Below are 19,413 nucleotides of genomic sequence, written 5' to 3'. Positions count from 1 at the left end.
AGTGGTAGACCAAAAAGTATTGAAAGAGTTTTTAGAAATCGAATGAATATCTGTGCTCGAAGCGCATTCTACCCGAGTCGGCGTGACCTTCGTTGACTTCTTCAATACCCGTGCAGCCTAAACTAATTCTGTCGAATGTCCTCCTGTTTTGCTCTAGCGAGTTTTATAAGCTGCAATGTCCAGGGAAGTCTATACTAGTCCAACTAAATTAAGAATTAACTAGTTTAGGAAGGGAATAAATATCACGTCACCGATCTCTCAAAGATTGTCTAAATGACATCTTGATGTTGTTGCAACATTCCAACATTTGTAGGGGGAGGTTCCTAGTTGGCATATACAAGGGTGTTAGTAACACTTTACAACAAATTATGTTTACTTATTCAACAGTATAATTTCTTCCCATAAAATGTAGCGAGGTTGACAGTTTCCAACAAACTCTTTAATCCCTACTGGTCAATATTTTGCAGGTTCATTGCTGACCTTTTGTGTACATTACCGCATATGACGTCATACAGGAAAAAACCCACGTATATTTCATTTTCATGACACGACCACTATACAAGTACCTGAAATAAACATGCACCGTCACACAAACACATTTATCATATAGTTAGTAGTTCATATGTATATGTTTGTACACAAATTATTCAATATATATGTATGTGTATTGAATACATATGCACAATATATAGATATATTATGCATATATATAAATATATGCATTATATGTACGTTGTTATGCATGCATAATATGTGCCTCGCTTACGCATATATATGTATGTATAAAAATGTAAAGATACACAGACATGAATGCAGATATTTATATATTGCGTGTACGTATGAGTATTAATATACCTATAAAAACAACAATGATATGTTGATATGCATAAAATGATGTATAAATGTCTATAAGATGTTATTATGCATTATTGTAAGTATAAATGTAAATGTAAACGTTATGTGTTCAATGCATACCATGTCCCATAGTGTAAGCATCCATGTCTCTCGTAAGAAACTCCATATTCCTCTAAATCAAAAATCTAAGAATGTTCAGCAATTTAAAGTGTTCTGATATTCTTCGTCAATAAATATTATTTCTGCGTCATTGCAATTTTTGCTTCTCAAAGATTACAGCCTCCGCGGATTAGCATATCATATTTGCCTCGTACTCGGCTGTTTACTGGTCACGCTGTTCACGTTTGCCCCACAGATCAGCAATGAAATGTGAAAAGACTTGACCATTGCAGGCTCTCTATAGCGAAACACTGAGCTCTTGCGAGGGAAAAGGGGTATCTCACGCGCTTGCGCAACACTGGCTGTCGGTCCTTGTGTCTGAGGCTGACACCAAGTCGCCGAGATTAAAGTCCTTCGTCTGCTTATTTCTAGGTGCCTGCTAAGGGTTTCCGCAAGGCTCGCCAAGGGGAATGGTTCAGTGAATTCAAACAAGGCTTCCAGGTGAGTAGTGAGAGCAGGCTTTCGCTCGCTGAAAACTTGGATAAAGATCAAGGGTTAAAGGTCAATATAATTCAATGTTTATTAAAATACAGCACAGCTAAGAGGTATCCTGAGTGGGTGAGCTAGGGTCACTTAACAATACTATTTCGTAAAATTTTATCATAGATGTTTATACGGATGAATATTAGTCTGCAAAGCAATTTGAACAAACAAAGGTTCTTGAGACTCTCCAGCAGCTTCTGTATGCTGCTGCATTTACTCCTGGAATGATACCATAAATTATACTATGAGTAATGATTTGTCGGGAGGACTGATGGTGAAATGTATCCTTGCGTATTAAGTGGAAGACGCTGTTTCGTACTGGAATGGGATAATAGCAATGACAGATAGATAGACAGACAGATGAACGTGATCATCCAACCATTTACATATAAGGCAGATTGAAAATGGAAAAGCTAGTCTGTTTAAGAATTGCGAGACGATTGAATAATTGAAGTATTGTTACTTTGTACTTGAATTACACACACACACACACACACACACACACACACACACACACACACACACAAACACATATATATAATATATCTGGTTGCAGGATATATGAAACTTATGTAACATATGATAGTATTGATTCATACTTGAAATAATTTGTTGTAATGTGTATATATATATATATATATATATATATATATATATATATATATATATATATATATATATATATATATATATATAACACAAATTACTTCGAGTACAAAGTAATGATATCTGTTACTTAAGTTTCATGCATCCTGCAATCTTCAGACAGAAGAAGTGATAATATCAATATATCGGTACTGCTTTGCCTGTTTTGCAGATTTCGTATTCCGGTGTTGGTGTTGTACAAATGACATTCCTCCGCCTGCTCAGTGCATCGGCTCGTCAGAACTTCACGTATAATTGCTACAACACACCTGCATGGTACGACAGAGTGAATGACAGTTATGACTCGGCGGTGTCGCTCATGGGTGCCAACGAGGAAGAATTCGCACATGGCACCGCCTATGTCCCGGATGTATTAAAAGATGGCTGCAAGGTCAGTGTGCTGTTAAATATAGAGAGAAAGTGGAGTAGCACGCATGCGCGTCGAAATGCTATAGCTCAATGCTCGATATATGTACCGAGAGTTCAAGTGACAACAGTGTAAATGGACCGTGCTCATGCATTTGTCATGCTGCGAGACCGTGACGAATACTGGATATTTCAACACTGATGTTTCGGCGAGTAGGATGACAAACCGTCGTTGATACTATATAGAAACAAAATACTGGAAAGACTAAAAAATGTCGACCGACCTTTAAACGAAGCATTATGAAATAGAGTTTTATTTGGGTCGGATATACTGCGCAATTCTGTGACTAAAATGTGATTTTGTTAAAATTGTTTTACTTAACAAATTTTCTCTCTCCTTTATCCGTACAGGACAAACCAAATAAGAGTAAAACAGTCTTTCAAATTGAAACAACAAAGCTAAATCAACTACCGATCATCGACTTTATGCCGGGTGAATTTGGAGGACGTGACCAGCGGTTCGGCTTTGAAGCAGGTCCTGTCTGCTTTGATTAGTTTAGATGTATTTACTCAGCACATATCAACGACCATCTTTCATCTGTGCGTAAGCCATCAATTTCTCAGTGCCCATCAGAATCCTTTTTATTAATAATTGCTGAAAATATTTTCTATTTTTGATAGCTTAGGTTTATACTTTTTCCCACAGAACTTTTCAGTGAATCTATGCAAGTTCGTTACTGTGATTAAAGTCCAGAAAGGATGATTTCAATTGGTGCTAAAGGGTCACGTGACTGCCTTTCTCTTCGTGAGAATGGGATGATGTCACGTCCGTTTTTTCATATTTTAGATTTTCTTTTCTGTATAATTGGTGCTCATAGAAGTATTAGTATTATTACAAAAAAAACATTTTGTTTACTTCTGTTTTGTGATAGTATCTCATTAATTTGTTAAGTATAAGATGATGTTGGCGCTAGTACCCAGCGATAAGCTGAAATATCCTGTATCTTTACTGTGCAAAATAAACATAATAACAAGGTTGAAGTTTATTATCATATCGCCATACGCTTTCCATAGCAGTTGTGTACGTACTTTGCGTAATTTCTGTACCAATATTTGATATTTTTCAAAGCTTGTTAATGAACACACCGCTAACATGGTGTACTAAGGTGCTATTAAGTGGACAGGTTTTTTTCCCTGGCAACAATTGTTTTTTAGATATTTTTAATTTTTTCGGTTCTGCGGATCATTGACAGGGTATCACTGAAATGTTAAAAAAGGGGTTGCCACGCCAGACCTCACAGGCAACGCAGTACCTCAATTTTATAACCAACTTGCAGTTTTAAGCGTCTCCATACGTCATTTTCCGTTTGCCCATCTAGGTACAGTGTTATGTCTCCCGGCAATCTAAGGTATGGATAGCTTCTGTTCTAAACGATAATAATAACAATTGAAATTTAGCTTAGCCAGCAGCGACCTTCAAGATTTTAATCATTAAAAAACACTAATGGTGCTATTAATAATTTGTATTTTGCAAAGAAACATGTATGCCATATTTGTTCATGTCCTCCAGAAAGGTGCTCTAGGTCCAGCTGAGGTCGCTCGGGGCTAGTTAAATCAATTTCAATTGAGTGGCCATAACACAACACCGATCACTAAAAATGCCAACTTCTACGTTACCTGTTTTGACAGCTAACGATATCTCTTCTCAAAATCGTTGGAAACCATTCCTAAACGTTAAATTTTAAACAACCTTCATAAATAACTGACGCAACCATTTACATTTTATCTTACAATTACAAAACAGGCAACTTTTGACAATTCTGCATTTTTATCATAATCATTCTGTAGGTCCGCTTGCCACGGCAAATCATTCTGAGAAACGGCATCAGTTATTGTGCGAGTCTCTATGATAGTATTATCGTGTCACAAATCCATATGACGAAGTAGTCAGCACGGAGGAGAACCTCAATTATTTTACGCCATCGGGCATGTATATTGAAGTGTTTCACTTGTTTTGGTGTTGCGAATCACTCTGACGTTCACAATTACTTGAAGCAATCATCCAGCCGGATTCAAACTCAGTATCGCGTGCACTGCTACCAGTAGCTGTCAGCGACGCACATTTGGCTGACGATGACGAGCGCCTCCAACGTCAGTCTTTGCTGCTCGGTCTGCCGGTGTGCATCTCAAAGCAATTTCGTAAATGGCAAACAGGAAATGAATCGGAGGAGACGGTTACAAACTTGGGTCGCACATTTTTGCCATATTTGAGACTGTTTTTTGTCCTTGAAACGAAAATGAATAGCTTTTGTCGTTTTGATTGATATAATTTTGAAGAAAAAACGTTGCTGCTTTAATACAATACGATGTTAGTATTTTTACATAACCCTAAACTTTATATCATGCTCTTTTTTTAAAAAAAAATGTCACATATATAACAAATGTTTCTAGACTTTTTTGAGATTTTGAGGTGATTATAGAGGTCTGATATCGCTGTCTAATATCAGTTTTATCCATAATATAATTTTTGTGGGTCGTGGAATTACACTCGAACAGGATTTTGTGACTTTAGCCATCTGTAACAGCCGTTGCCGCTTTTACGTACTTACATAATGCCTTTGGAGTATTGTTTTAGATCAACCAATAAATTCTCTCTTTGACTTGAATATATTATTATGGATGGCGATTTTTAATAAAAACGATTTGACATTGTTTTTTTCACGTTCAGATTGACTGATCATGCGAGCGACTTTCATTCAGCTGGTTGCGATAGCTATGTTTCGAATGCAAGAGATTATACTCTATGAGACTCAGTACAGTCTAGCTCCCTGTCCATACACTGAGCTGTTGGAATAAAACAGTAACCAGTGCCGTACATCAAATTACTCGACTATCTTCGTCATCTGCTTCCAGAGGCCAGTGATTAGCGGAAATTGGACACACGCACTCTCTCTCTCTCTCTCTCTCTCTCTCTCTCTCTCTCTCTCTCTCTCTCTCTCTCTCTCTCTCTCTCTCTCTCTCTCTCTCTCTCTCTGACAAGCTGACTGGTCATCATCACATCATGTTTTTTCATGGAAAAATGGGCGTATGAGTGAATCTATCCGTATTGTTGCTCAACATCGAATTTGTCTTTTGCCTGAAAGAAAAGGCGCTATTATACCTCGAGTGGACTAATGCCCGACGAATTCGCTTATCGTAGGCCCTCGCTTGCTACGTGCTGTGGCCGGTGTATCCTGGCTCAGCGAGCAGAGGTGGCCAAATTCAACGAGACCTGTTGGATTATAATATAGACTGCACTTGTGATGTACCCTTGGATGTCCGTCGTACGTCCAACAATCTCTAGCTCACACGTTCTACTCTGCATTACATGCAGGTTTTAGACTCGGCTTCCTTGACATCAGACCGATATTGAAGGTACTTCGCACCTCGAAAATGAAAGGTACTAGCCTTTGCTAAGATTTTCGTCAAGCAAATTTTATTACCAGAGAAACAGACTACCCAATATTTCCCAATGTTTGAAATTCAAAATGGCCGCCATCCCCGTCTACGGGGGGGGGGGGGGGGGGGGGGTTCCGATTTTCACAAAACTAATCTGGTGAAAACTCCATTTACTTCATAAGCTTCAAAATGAGCCCCCACAAAAGGTAACGAAGAGAATATTGTAAACGTTTGTGAAATCTAATATCTGTCCCCTAGGCGCATTCTACATACGTTAAAGGGCCATTATTTGTAAATGTTGACCATTTTTTACCTCGGAAAATTCCATGTTGGAGGCTCATATTTGTTGCAAAATTTTGTTTTATGAAGTAACAAACATGATTAGTGATGTTATAGCCACATAAAACTGCTAATTTTTGTTCAAACGTGTTGCCCTTCCGAGCTCGTTTGTTGACGTCTGGCATGCTCAGCGTGCTGGGGAGAACGCAGATATGGTGACGCCGCGATCATTCGAGATGTACAAGTTCACGTTTATTGCGGGATCAAAACAACATTGCGTCGTGGGTTGCCAGACATCTGGCTATGCAAAGTGCTCGGACAATGGACTACGACGTAAGCTGAGTACCGGGCACAAGTAATGAATATTTATTTTGAAATTGCTGTAAATGGCTCGCGCAGGTGCAGAAGAATGCCTACGTTGCAATCCGCGTGTCAACAGAGTTTGTATTTCTGTCCGGACAAAAATTGAAATTTTCGTTGTAAAATCACATGTTATTTAGTTGTAGGGCACGTAATGTTTCCGAATAATATGCGATTCTCTGTTATTTGACAGGCTTTTCAACATGAGCCAGTGATCATTTCAATCAAAACTAACGGAAATATCGCCAGAAGATACAGCTAATGGAACTTTAAGTAGACTTTGCACTCTTCAGCTGTCTGTATGCTACCCTGGGCGTACCTTTTGTTCTCTGACATCTCCTCGGTATATGACAGATTGCCTTCGGTTAATCAGCGGTGCGGTGCCAGAGCGACAAACGGAGAACCTTAAATATATTACTCGATTACTCGAATGTTATTGTAACATCGCGAATATGACAACTTTCAATGATACCACTACAGCTAAGATTTACAAACCTGAATTCAACGGATGTAGAGGGACAGATCGAAGCTTTAACCTTTTTTGAATTTAGTGTCAAGTACATATTCCTTTTCTAATCATCAGTTCATATTCGGGAGTAGGTACACAGTATTCAGCTTGCCAATTCAGTCTATATGCGTAGACTACAAGATTATTGTTGACAAATACATCCTGATCTGAACAAGAATTCAATTGTAACCAAAAACGATGCATCTTATACTTATAGATGTTGTAATGCGTTGCGGACTGTGTTGAAATGCCAACTATGTGTTTCAACATGCTTTTAGGAGCGGAAGGATAATTTTGCTTTCGCCATAAAACCCCCGAAAATAACGAGAAAAAATTATCAAAAATTGCAGCTGTCCTTTTAATGACATCATTAAAGGTTAATCATGATTATAATGACGACGATTAAGGAGATAATGAAGGTGGTGACGGTATTTTGTCATGGGTCTTGGTTACTCTAGCAATGATCGTGGTGGTGGTGCCGCTGATGATGATAATGAATTTGGTTGTGGCTGCGTTGTGGTTATGATCGTGTAGTGGTGATCGTGATAATAAGATGATAATGAACTTGGGTATGGCGGTGGTGATGGCGATGATGATGATGATGTTGATGTTGATGAAGATGTTGGAGGTTTTGGTTGTATTGGCGTTGACGACGACTGTAATGATGTAACCAATACAATTGCACAGCACTTGTACCTCATGTACCGGCATTGATACAAACGTTCGAAACTGATTCTATTTGCCGTATTGTGAATTACCCAGAAAAGAGGAAAGCCACGTATTGTATATTGTATTGCTTTGGCCGTTCTTATTTTGCTGGGCATGTTTTTTTATCGGCTGAGGACTCGGCTAACCATGAACTGATGATGCTTGAGCTTAAATTATTGGCATGTATTTTGAAAGAACAAGTCAACACGATCCATTCTTTGAATCGCACCTCTTACGGGAGATAGTCACAAATTTGTGCTGCAAAGGATAATTACATACAAGACACTGGCGTCGATACTTCATAATTTTGATGCTAGAGGATCTGTGCTCTATACCGTACATATTTACGCTTTCACACTGTCCTCGAAAAGATAAGATTTGTTTTCACACTCTGGGACATGTTGCAATAATTGCAGAGAAAATATATACCAAACATGCATACAATTGTCAAATAATAATCTTTCTGTTTTATTTGAAACTGCAGTATTGTTTATCGACTTGCCTCAATCCCATAATTTCACGAACGTAACTGAACTGTTCTTAGACAGATGTAAGATGTGCCCAAGGGGAAAAACGTGAACGACCGTGTTTTCGCTTGTGCCACGTTTGTGAAGCGTCCTCTATCGTATTGCTATCGTCTTGACCAGTCTAAATGGCTTTTTGGCGCTCTCTTTTGATAACTGAAAACTATAAATGCCTACCATAGCTTCTATCTACATATCAACGCACCAATTACCGGACACCACTCAGTAGCTATCTTCCCTGATCCTGAGGGAGGGGTGAAATGGAAACGAGCCCTGCCACTCGTAGGGTCGCACCTCGGTTAAAGGCTGATCAGTGATTTAGTTTGATTTTGAAAAAGACTGGACTTGTCATCGAAAGATATTATTACCCTCTGTTATGCGAGTTCAACATTATATCAAAGTCCCCTTGCATCGATAGATTCACAAATCGGATATGATCGGGAATGTTAAGGTCTGAAGACGTATGCGTAACTGCTAGCACTGCACTGCTGTAGTTATACTTTGCGAAACGTAATTTATCTTCAAAGATATTCCAAGAAGGAAAATAACTGAAGGACGCGTTTGAAACGGTAATCAGTTCTTATAAACCGCACAAAGTAGTTCGATACAGACTAGGGGAAGAAAGCGCCGAGAATAACGTGCCAAAATAGATTTTTAGGCGAGTATAAATATTCAGTTTACAGAAATGACCTTTTACTAACGAGGTAGTGACACGTACAGAAACGTCGGGTTGGGGGAATAATAAAAATAAAGCAGCAAAATTTCAGTTGTTTACGCTGTGGTACAATACGGTCAGTGAGCAACCGCCGAAGTGTACCACTTCTATTTTGCGTACGATGCGAATCGTGCCCCCGGTTTCTCTACAAGTCAAAACCGCCGATACTAAATTAGAAACAGTACACGTTTTCTTTGACTGTGTGAACACACGTCAAGAAGTACTAGTATATTTTGGAATACACATAACAATTAAGTAACAATATTAATACTACAACGGAAGAATTCATGTTTAAAAACGCATGCAGTCTGATAAAACATGGCACCTATTTGACAGCACGACTTTGTACGTCAATCTCTTCTTTTGGATCACAACCAAAAAATTGTGACTTTCATATAACAAACTGACAACATATGATAAGTTACATATAGCTGAACGGAACATAAAACTTCATCTATATTATCTAGAGAGAAATGAAATATTACAATAATTACAAAGTCACAGTATAATAACATCGAAATAACAACCTGTCCGAATATGGCACGTACAAAAAGTAGATCGATCGAAAATTCTTGTAAATATCTTTCTTTGGCAGATTTTCATACTGAGATTTAGCTATCCTTCTGCACAGAACACACAAACTATACAGCACTTTCATTGCACTATGTGAAGTAATACCAAAAACAATGCTCGATTACACTACATAGCGACAAAATGATAAAATCGGTGAAAACGCACCACTACAGGTTCACATAGTACACCAAAATAATGTAAAGAAATTCACAAGAAACTTTACTTTGAAGTAATTATGAATCGATGTACTAAATCAAATACATTACATTACATGAAATTGGACGTTATATCTTGTATGAAAAAATTACAAGAAGTGGAAAACTTAATTATTGATATGTCACACGATATTGTATTGAAGAGCTAATAAAACAACATCAAACCATTCTCCATTCCTGTTGCTATAGAGTTTTGGGATTAAATTGAACCCATTTCCCGACCCATTTTCCGCAATAATCTTTTACTACTAGTCATGTCTGTAAAACAAGTAATGCATGACACGTTAGATTTGAAAGGGCAATTAGCAGACGACAGCATGACAGACCCAGAACTTAAGCATGTATGAACAGGGTCATGAATTCCACTAACTTTTCTTGCTTGGACATTCGGAAACACGGTGTTTTTAACTGACTAGACTTGATACTATTCATTTAATTTTGTTTTCTTGCAATTTAGGGCGCAAGTCTGGAACGCTATCTTGGACACGCTTCCTATAGCCTACGCAACTACTACGCACGGAACGCGAGACAAAGTCTGGCAATCATCCAATGGGTCCCATGAAACTGTCTAAATAGATCTTGCCGAGGCACCATTGCAGTGCGCTTGGGGCGCCTTGAAACAATGTGGTTACGCGCCAACGGCTTTTTCAGCACCTTCAAACTTCGATTGCTCTCGATGGTAGAAACATAACGATGCGAGTTTCACTGTGATAAGTACTGGGTTTCTACATGCCTTTTTTTTAAACTTTGAACAACTCAAGCTGGAAGGGGTTCAATATTGCGGATTCTACAAAGATAAATATATGTGTTCCATCCATATTTTAGTTTCAGATATATTACGGCTAGTTTGCATTATGAAAACCAGATCTGATAAAAGAAAATAAACCACTTACGTACCTTCCCACCAACAAGTAATAACCAACAAAACATTAAATAGAATGGCATTGAGTGTCTAGCATTGCTGGAGCCAAAACATGTCGGTAGAAGCTGCTAAACAATGTACCATGTAAGTGCTTTCCTAATTTCTTGGGCATCTCAATGCGGTAATAACGCGCACTGACCGAGTTTCATATACGTTTCACATTTCAACGAAGTTCCCAACACTATTTGGCGTTACAACAACATTCTCAAATCCGCACAAAAAGATGCAAATAGTGTACAAGAAGAAATATCGCATTTCGAATTTCAGCAGGAATTACGTCAATACGTTGAATATTACACGTTAACTTTTCAGCTTATCTAAACTAGTCTTCCTTTGCGAGAAACGCAGCGATTAAGTTCAATGAGTATCCCTTCTTTTTGATTTTGGTGATTTGGACCTCAGTCTTGTGAGCCCTTGCGTACCATTTTATCAGGAAAACCTTCAATCAGCTAATTAATGTCAAAGAACACATTTTCGTGCTCTGTACTTTAGTATACATCTATTTTATTCACGTTGAAGTCGAAAAACAACGGCGAACAACAACAACAACAACAACAACAACAACAACAACAACAAACAAAACTGTTACCTGGCAAAAGTAACTGCGTGCTCTTGTAGGACAATAAAATGAATACTGTAGTCGTAATGTTATACAAAACCTCTGAGATTGGTTCAAAATGTCGCCACCAAAATTGAACTGTCATTTATCGAATTTCAACACCACCTAAGGCTGCGGTATAATGGTACGTCTCAACCATACAAATGAGTGATAAGACACAAGGAAAAGCTAGGTCTGTCCGAAGATTGCAAAATGCATGAATTCTCTTATTGAGTATCTGATAGGTTTGAGTCAGCGCGTTGACGTTACCAGTTGCTTGTTGTGTTCTTACCTCGATCTTTTACAGTGCACCGATATATCATGTTATGATCAGAACTTCACTCTGACAGTGCAATAACTATAGGGAATGTGAAGGGCTTACTGAAATATCATCAATACCATCATAACGCATGCACAAACTGCGCAAGAAAGACTAGACTTTACGATCTATTTTTTCCATCATTTGAAAGACATACAGAACAATTGGGGCGCTGTAAGAGAGTATGTACCATAAAACCAAACGGCTATGGTGCTTTAGGTAGTTCGCGCCTCGAACTTTCATGGAATGATGCTCACATTTTCCCTAAGAAGACTTTCAACAGTCCTCTTTCCAAATCAAGAATCATAAAAATCAGGCGTCATCCTGAAAATTTTAAAGTACACTGAAAATAAATAAGCTAGTGAAAACTTTACTAACTCCACAAGCTTCAAAATGAACACCCACAAGTGGTGGATTAGAACCAAAAGTATTGTAAAATATTGAGTCTAAGTATCTGTTCCCGGTCCCAAGCGCATTCTACCTTAAAACTGTGGCACAACCTGTCAAAATGTTTTGATACAGGACAGTTTTGTAAAGCCCGTAAGACTGATAGTCTAGGTTTCCGAGTTCTTCAATCCGTGATAGTAATGTTTGCATTTTTATGAACAGTTACAGCGTCGCCGTTACCACTGTTTTGAGTTTCTCAACTTCAATGTTATTCATTTATTCCCCACTCGCCTTATGGTCGAGGGCCTTGAAAAGCTATAGACTGAACACGAACTTGGGCTTTAATTTGAGTTTCTCAACAAATGTATGCCGTTTGATTTTCTGAATTTTTCCGGACCGCTATTTAATTCTTCAATAGAAATGCAAATCGCTGGTAATCTGTTACCCTACGGGATGCACAATTTGATCTTAGGATCAGGTGATCAGAACGGGCACAAGCACTTTTATTTTTCCTTAGAAGATTCGACATGTTTCACAGCACCCATACCTTTCCCATGACCGCATAGTTCTTGGCTTTCTTGGATATATCACTTTTTCTCAACAGCAACAAGGCTGAAAGAATCGAATAAATTTAACCCCTTCTTGATACCTATTGATGTTCCACCACCCCTCCCGAGCTGTAACGGCTCACCTCTGATTTTCCCCCACCCCTCTTTTTTACCATTGCATTCGGAAATACAGATTTGAGCCAAGACAAAGAATATGACAACTAATATAAAACAATAACGATTATTTAAAGAGATATTTTCGCAGTTTACAAACACGCACAAATGTAAAAATACGAGGACGGTCGATTCATTTAACATCATTTAACATCACGGACCGACACTAATAAATTATAGTTCGCACATAGAAGTATTTCGAACGGTTATACAATCAAGCGCTGTCTTTGGTCTGTGGGTTAACAATTGGTGAGCGTCATGTGGCATCTCTGAGCTCCAGCTTACATAACCATATGTGAACGAACTCCTCCTTACTTTGACCCGCTTCTTAGTTTGACATTGGAGCTTTACGATTCTCCAGATGGTCCATTGTGATAAGTTCTTCAGCGATATAATACTGACTATAAAAGTGAGTAAAGCGGACGCCCTGAACAAAACAGAACCAGTTTGATGGATTGACCTGTCGAAGTATTCTTACATTGAATTATACTGCGATATTGATTGATTGAGTCATACTGGGTATGAAAAATTATCTCGTTAAAGGCGGCATTCGTTTATGCATTATTTGCCTATGGCTTGCCGAGCATTTGACAGGACTGGGGGAGGGGTGAATAGTATCATCGAAAAATGAGAGGGGAAATAAACAAGTAGAACATGTACAATGGATCTGACGATAACGCCTCACCAATCAAATATGCATAAGATCAAACGGTTGACCGCTACATAGCTAAACAATTATTAGCCTCAGAGTGCTGTACTCGGAAACGAAATGCAACAAAAGTAAAATATCTTACAAACTATCAAAATTCGTCTCAGGTAGAAATACTGCATGTTCTAATCAGAATTTCGTATTCACAAACTAGAAAATATTTTCTGTGATTATTTCTGTCCATACGGGCCATGGTCGATGAACGAATTTCAGAAATATTGATTCAATATCGTCATGTTGTCACTCACAAGAGGCATGCTCAGATTGTCACATCTTCGTCTTTTACAAATGCACTGCTAGTACTCGGTTATCAGTTCACAACATGAAACTTAATAGAGTCCATGAAACGTTTTAATAGATATGTAGGGAGCTAGCCATTAATGTAATTGTTTCCGCGCCTTTTTTTCTACGTCAAAGGATGGCCTTGTCACTCTCTTCACACTGGTAATAATCGGAACAAATTTCACTGAACTTGCTCATGTGTCCTAAATTCTGATGACCCGATCCCGTAGCCTTGGAGACAATCTGTTGCACGGCGACGAGAAACAAGCGCGCAGCAGCCAAGCTGTACACCCTCACACGATGAACAAATGACAGGAGACGGGTTCACCGCATGGCTTTCCACGCCATCAATATTGGCTCATTTGACGTATCGTGGCTAACGATCCGGCAGGGTGACTCGCTATTCATTCATTACGTTCTTTTGAAATGTTTGCGCTTATCAAGGAAAATCCGGCTTTTCCATCAGACGGATATCATTTAAGTATCATGTATAAAAAATAATCGATCATTGTTTAGATACGTCTATATAGGTTTCGCGGTCAGAAAAAGTACAAGGTTCTTTCTTCAGAATAAGCTGCCGCGATCCAATCTTTCTATGGAAATATGACAACAAACGCCACTAGAAAAAAACAACATTTTGCTCTGTGCTCTTGTTGGTCCCTATCGTTTATTTACAGATTTATCATAGCTTCAATTTTGTACTCTTAACGGTCAACAAATTGCCGGATTACAGCGGTTAAAATAGTACACAAATAACACTGTTTGGGCACCATGAAATCTGGACGATGATGTTCCATAAAATGTAGTGAAAGAACTCAATAGTGCCGGCACCCCGACCGAATGTTCATGGCACCGTGCGCTGAAAATGTTAGACTCGTCTCGGATATGTCGAAAAGTCTAACGTCCGCCCATAACCGTCTGCACTCCTTGGATACAAGTTTTTAAAGGGGTCATTTTACTGTCTGGGTGCTTCATGGGTTGGCACAGGTAATGTGTGATATCACAAGGTGGCCCGTGCTCTCCCCTTCTCCCGTCTGATATCACGACTGGTCAAAATGGCTTCTGTCGCTTCTTTGAAGAAAAGAACAGTCAGAAATCGCTGAGTCTTGTTCTTAATTTGCTACTGAAAGCACCATTCTGTGTTTTCAACATCCGTTGGCTGTAAAGATCGTGTCGCAACTTATTTCAGTTGCTTTACTGCCATCTTGACTAGCCATTTGTTCGAGTTCTGCATAAAAACAGTCGAGCAAGTGTATTAATTTCTCATACACATAAAACACTTTGGGGTCGGAGATACGTTTTGCATTAAGCATAGGATATATGTGCAGTCTATGTTTTATATATTAACATTAGAACAGTATGAGGGTCATGAGATGTTCAAAATAATTTTGGGAGTGGCATGATTAGATTAAGAAGCCATTCTTACAGAAACATTCTTTAAAAATGTGATAAACTTCACACAGCAGATAAAGGCAGCTATTTGCATTATTGTAAGAACAACTTGCTCTCCCGAATTACTTATCTCTAAACCTGGCAAAAGAGTTTTAGCTTCAGTGAGTTGTTTGATGGCTAAAATTTCGCAGTCTGCTGTTTGTGCCCAACGCTCTGGCATTTAGCAAGCCCTACAGATATTAGCTACTGCTAGCTCGTGTTATGGCGCCGGATAGCCGTGTTTGCTGTGATGTCGTATTGTTCATTTTACCTATGGTGGATCGAAACCTGTGCGACGTATTGGACAAGCAACTGACGTGCCTGATGCTGCCTCGATCTCGACTCCGGCGGCAAATTTCCGGGATCTGGCTTACGTACTTCCGGAAGTTAGCGTTGAACACCACGTATATGAACGTGTTGAACATACTGTTGCTCATGGCTATGGTTTCGACGATACAGAATATCGTTAGATGGTGCTTGATGTCTTCCATGGTACCGAATTTGTTAATCCAGAAGAAATCTCGGAGAATGCCGTACACATAGTAAGGAATCCAGCACAGAGCGAACAGAACGACGACGATGATGAGCATGCGTATACTCTTCCTCTTGCTCTCTTCAACAGCGACCTCTTGTGACTGTGTCAGCTGCCCGCGACTTCCAGGTATCTGTCGGAACCACAGCTTCCTCGCTATAATGCTATACGCCACCGTGATGATGATGAGCGGGACAACGAACTCGGAGACGATCAGGAAAAGATTGTTGATCTGCAATGCCTTGGGGCTTTTCCAGCGGATTTCACCGCAGTGGACCGATCCCGGATACTGCCATGTGCCCGAGTGGATAGCCGAGGGCAAGGAGACAGCAATGGAGACAATCCACGTTGTGGCGACCACTACCATAGCCTTGCAGATGCCCATCCGTGGTTTAAGCGGATTCATAATGATGAAGTACCTGTGTTAAAATAAGATACAATGAGAAAGATAAACACTTGAATTTGGAGAACATAGGCATTTGTCTCTCGTTTCAGCCGCCCTGGTCGGTTCTCGTCTGAACATTCTAAATTTGACCCACCATTCGAAAATTAAAGTCTACGGGCTTACACTTTGGAGCAAAACCCATACAAAACATGATGAAAATATCTCTACGTTTCGTCGCATATATTCTTCTAAAGCCCAGTTCATAGTTGGTTATTTTATTTCATTTTTTTTTCATTGTGTTGTTTTTTTATTCACATGGCGCCTACGTTGAAATAAGTGCACGCATGTTGAAGAAAAAAATATTGTAAAAGATAAGCATGAATTTGTCGTTTTCGTACAGATATAATATACTTGAAGCGTAAACAAGAAAGAACAATTATACTGACATTTTCATATCTTATAGTCTTGGCAAATAATAAAATAATGCGGATCACGCACGCAAGGATTGTTTTACAAACAAAAAAAACGAGCATTCAGAGACAGAGGATCCCAACGGCTCGCCCAATTCGTCACATACAAGACTGTAGTTTATGGACAACCCTATTACAGTACACCTTTTTTATCTTAACATTTGCCGCCAATAGTTCATTTTGTACATGTTTGACAATTATGTGAAACTCGATATCTGACTACAAAGAAATGTATACGCATGGAAATTTAAATTGAAATTATTACAACAATGATGTGTACACTGCTGAGAATACCAGGTACTCGTCAACGTCACCTAAACGCTTTTAGAAAGTCACATGAAATCTAATTCCACTATAAGTTTGCATAATCCCAAATTGCCTTCTGGACTGCATCAGAGTCGAGAAATAGTGAATATTTTTTTAAATTGAAAATGTAATACTAAATTGCACTTTTTTGAATCAAGTCGGTCTTAAACTTACTAAGCATACCTCTATAGATGTAAATATTGTTTGAACTTCCCGCGATGCTTAACGGAAAAATGCGCGTTAGATATTTTGGCGGGAGATTGGGAGCCAAAGTTCAAATTGAGTACCTTAACACAAATATTTGATATGCGCATGGCACTCCCAGCCTTTATTAGCATTTGTGTCGTATGAAAATAGGAAGTGCCATATTGTAGGTCACAGCTGTATGTGTTTAAATATCAGCAGCACCACCAGTATCGTCATTGTCATTGTCGTCGTCGTCGTCACTGCCATTTTCGTCGTCGTCGTCGTTAACAATGCCACCACCAACACCACCATCATCATCATCATAATCATCATCATCGTCGTCGTCGTCGTCGTCGTCGCCATCATCATCATCATCATCATCACCATCATCATCATCATCATCATCGTCGTCGTCGTCATCATCATCATTATCATCATCATGGGCCTGTCACCTTGGTGATAATAATACAATCGTCATTCTGACAAACTTCACCGTCATTATCATCAATGATATCACATTCACCAAATCAGTTGCCTTAGCAAACACTGATGGTTTTACAAAAGTGCTTTATTAACGTACATTCATACACATACTTAGACAAAGAGAACGACAGACAAACAACAAACGAACAAACAAACAATTTTATGACGGTCTTTTGAAAGAGGGTCCGAGAAAGTGGTCGAACTTTTTGAAGTGTTAGACCAGATTTATCTTTAAAGCCATAGGGTTCATTTAAAAGAAATCCTCTACATCCTTTAAAGATGAAATTTTACTGAGACAACTATCATCACTATCATCATTTATCGTAACCGTTGATGTCATCACTAACGTCTTCATCGTCGTCTGCATCCTCCAAAATCCCGGCGATTAATTCATGTCATCAGAACACATGTATTACAAACGGAGAAGTTGCTGAACGGCGATAAAAAGTACAATGACTGGTATGGAAACGTTTTGACTACAACGCACGGAAATAAATGCGATAGTAAATTACTCTACGTTGAAAGAGACATAAGGCGATGCTTGATGCACCAACAAAACGTTGATATCATGACAAAGGAACTTAACCTGAGTATCTCTAACATCAATCAGACGTGCGTACAGACAGTGCCTAATGAGCTTTAAATGACAAATGTTGGCCAAATGTTATCGGTGCAACAGAACCGTACATATGATCCGTTCATTCTCCATGTCCCTTTGTTCAGTGCGTATAGTGTCCATGTGTAATTTTTGTTATCTGTATTGTTACTCCTAACGGATGTGTTTCACGCCAAGCCGAGGCACATATGTTGTAATTAATCGTGCTTGTTGAGCGTGAGCATGTAAAATATCGGAATTAGATTAGCCGTTCGTTTGAGAATTCTAAAGATTAGGGAAAGATAGAGGAAATTTACAGTGAATCATGTCTGACTTATCGTCCATCTAATAGCGTGATTTCACGTACAGAAGCATTACTTATGACAGACCTTAATTCACTGTAAGTTTTGCTTTAAAAAGTAGACGACCGATTGGGCTTTCAACCATGGAACCTGTTGAAAGAAAGACACCTGAAATGTTCACATTAACCCTTTGAGCGTCAACAGTCAATTTTTTTTCTGATTTTTGCCATAATTTTGACAAAAAGCTGTAGTCGATGAAATGTGATATCCATTTGGTCCAAAATTATGAAGAAATTTACAGAAAAGTTCACAAAAATTAGTAAAATATTGCATTAAAATTTTGGTGGGAAAAATTACAGCAGTCAAAGGGTTAAATAATCTATTGTCTATAACATGATTATATTACCATTAGGCAACATTTCAGGAGGAAACACTCAGTAGACATACAGTGCTGAACAGAGGCAGTGTTTATCAGTTTGTTACTTAGCAACAAGACTTGTAGCTGCAGACGTGAAAAAAGGGGGGAAATGACGACTATGATTTGCGTCATCGGTTATGTCGTCCTCGAAATGTTTGCGTAAACAGGGTATGAGTATACGTATACCGAATAAGAAAACTTTTCCTGCTGATGAATGGAACTTGAAAGGGAAAACTTGATGAACTTGGTAATATATTTTCTAACTTGTCTACTCAAGCGCTTGACGAGAAAAAAGGATTGGAAGGCTCCAAAGTTCTTACTTCTGTCCCAAAGGCGCGTTTTCTGACTTGAAAGCCTTGCTCTACGATTCTCGAATGAAATACGATAAATTCTTAACAATTCACAATTCCCTCAGTGGTGACCGATACAAGAGACTTTTTTTATGAAGAAAGGTTAGTTTTTGCAATCCGATCTTGAGTGCCCATATTTCCTCTAATGCTCGAATAGTGTTCATCTGATCAATGAATTGACACGTTAT

At 38.8% G+C, this 19,413-nt stretch overlaps 2 protein-coding genes across 4 annotated transcripts in view; one reads left to right on the top strand and one right to left on the bottom strand.

Annotated features, from left to right (window-relative positions):
* LOC139114239 (collagen alpha-1(XI) chain-like) overlaps positions 1-5,235 on the top strand; it is a 115,768-nt gene extending 110,533 nt beyond the window's left edge. For both annotated transcript variants that reach the window (XM_070675817.1, XM_070675816.1), the window contains 3 exons: positions 1,387-1,455; positions 2,315-2,533; positions 2,920-5,235. In XM_070675817.1, the coding sequence (XP_070531918.1) occupies positions 1,387-1,455; positions 2,315-2,533; positions 2,920-3,063 (432 nt within the window). In that variant the 3' untranslated portion in view covers positions 3,064-5,235. The remainder of the gene's footprint in view (positions 1-1,386; positions 1,456-2,314; positions 2,534-2,919) is intronic.
* A 3,904-nt stretch (positions 5,236-9,139) lies between these two features.
* Positions 9,140-19,413, bottom strand: part of LOC139114238 (prokineticin receptor 2-like) — a 32,824-nt gene continuing 22,550 nt past the window's right edge. For both annotated transcript variants that reach the window (XM_070675815.1, XM_070675814.1), the window contains exons 3-4: positions 15,470-16,149; positions 9,140-14,995 (exon numbers count right to left, since the gene is read on the bottom strand). In XM_070675815.1, the coding sequence (XP_070531916.1) occupies positions 14,913-14,995; positions 15,470-16,149 (763 nt within the window). In that variant the 3' untranslated portion in view covers positions 9,140-14,912. The remainder of the gene's footprint in view (positions 14,996-15,469; positions 16,150-19,413) is intronic.

The sequence above is a fragment of the Ptychodera flava genome, chromosome 16 (assembly GCF_041260155.1).
Source record: "Ptychodera flava strain L36383 chromosome 16, AS_Pfla_20210202, whole genome shotgun sequence".
NCBI lineage: Eukaryota > Metazoa > Hemichordata > Enteropneusta > Ptychoderidae > Ptychodera > Ptychodera flava.
This window is presented reverse-complemented; position numbering and strand designations above follow the sequence as displayed.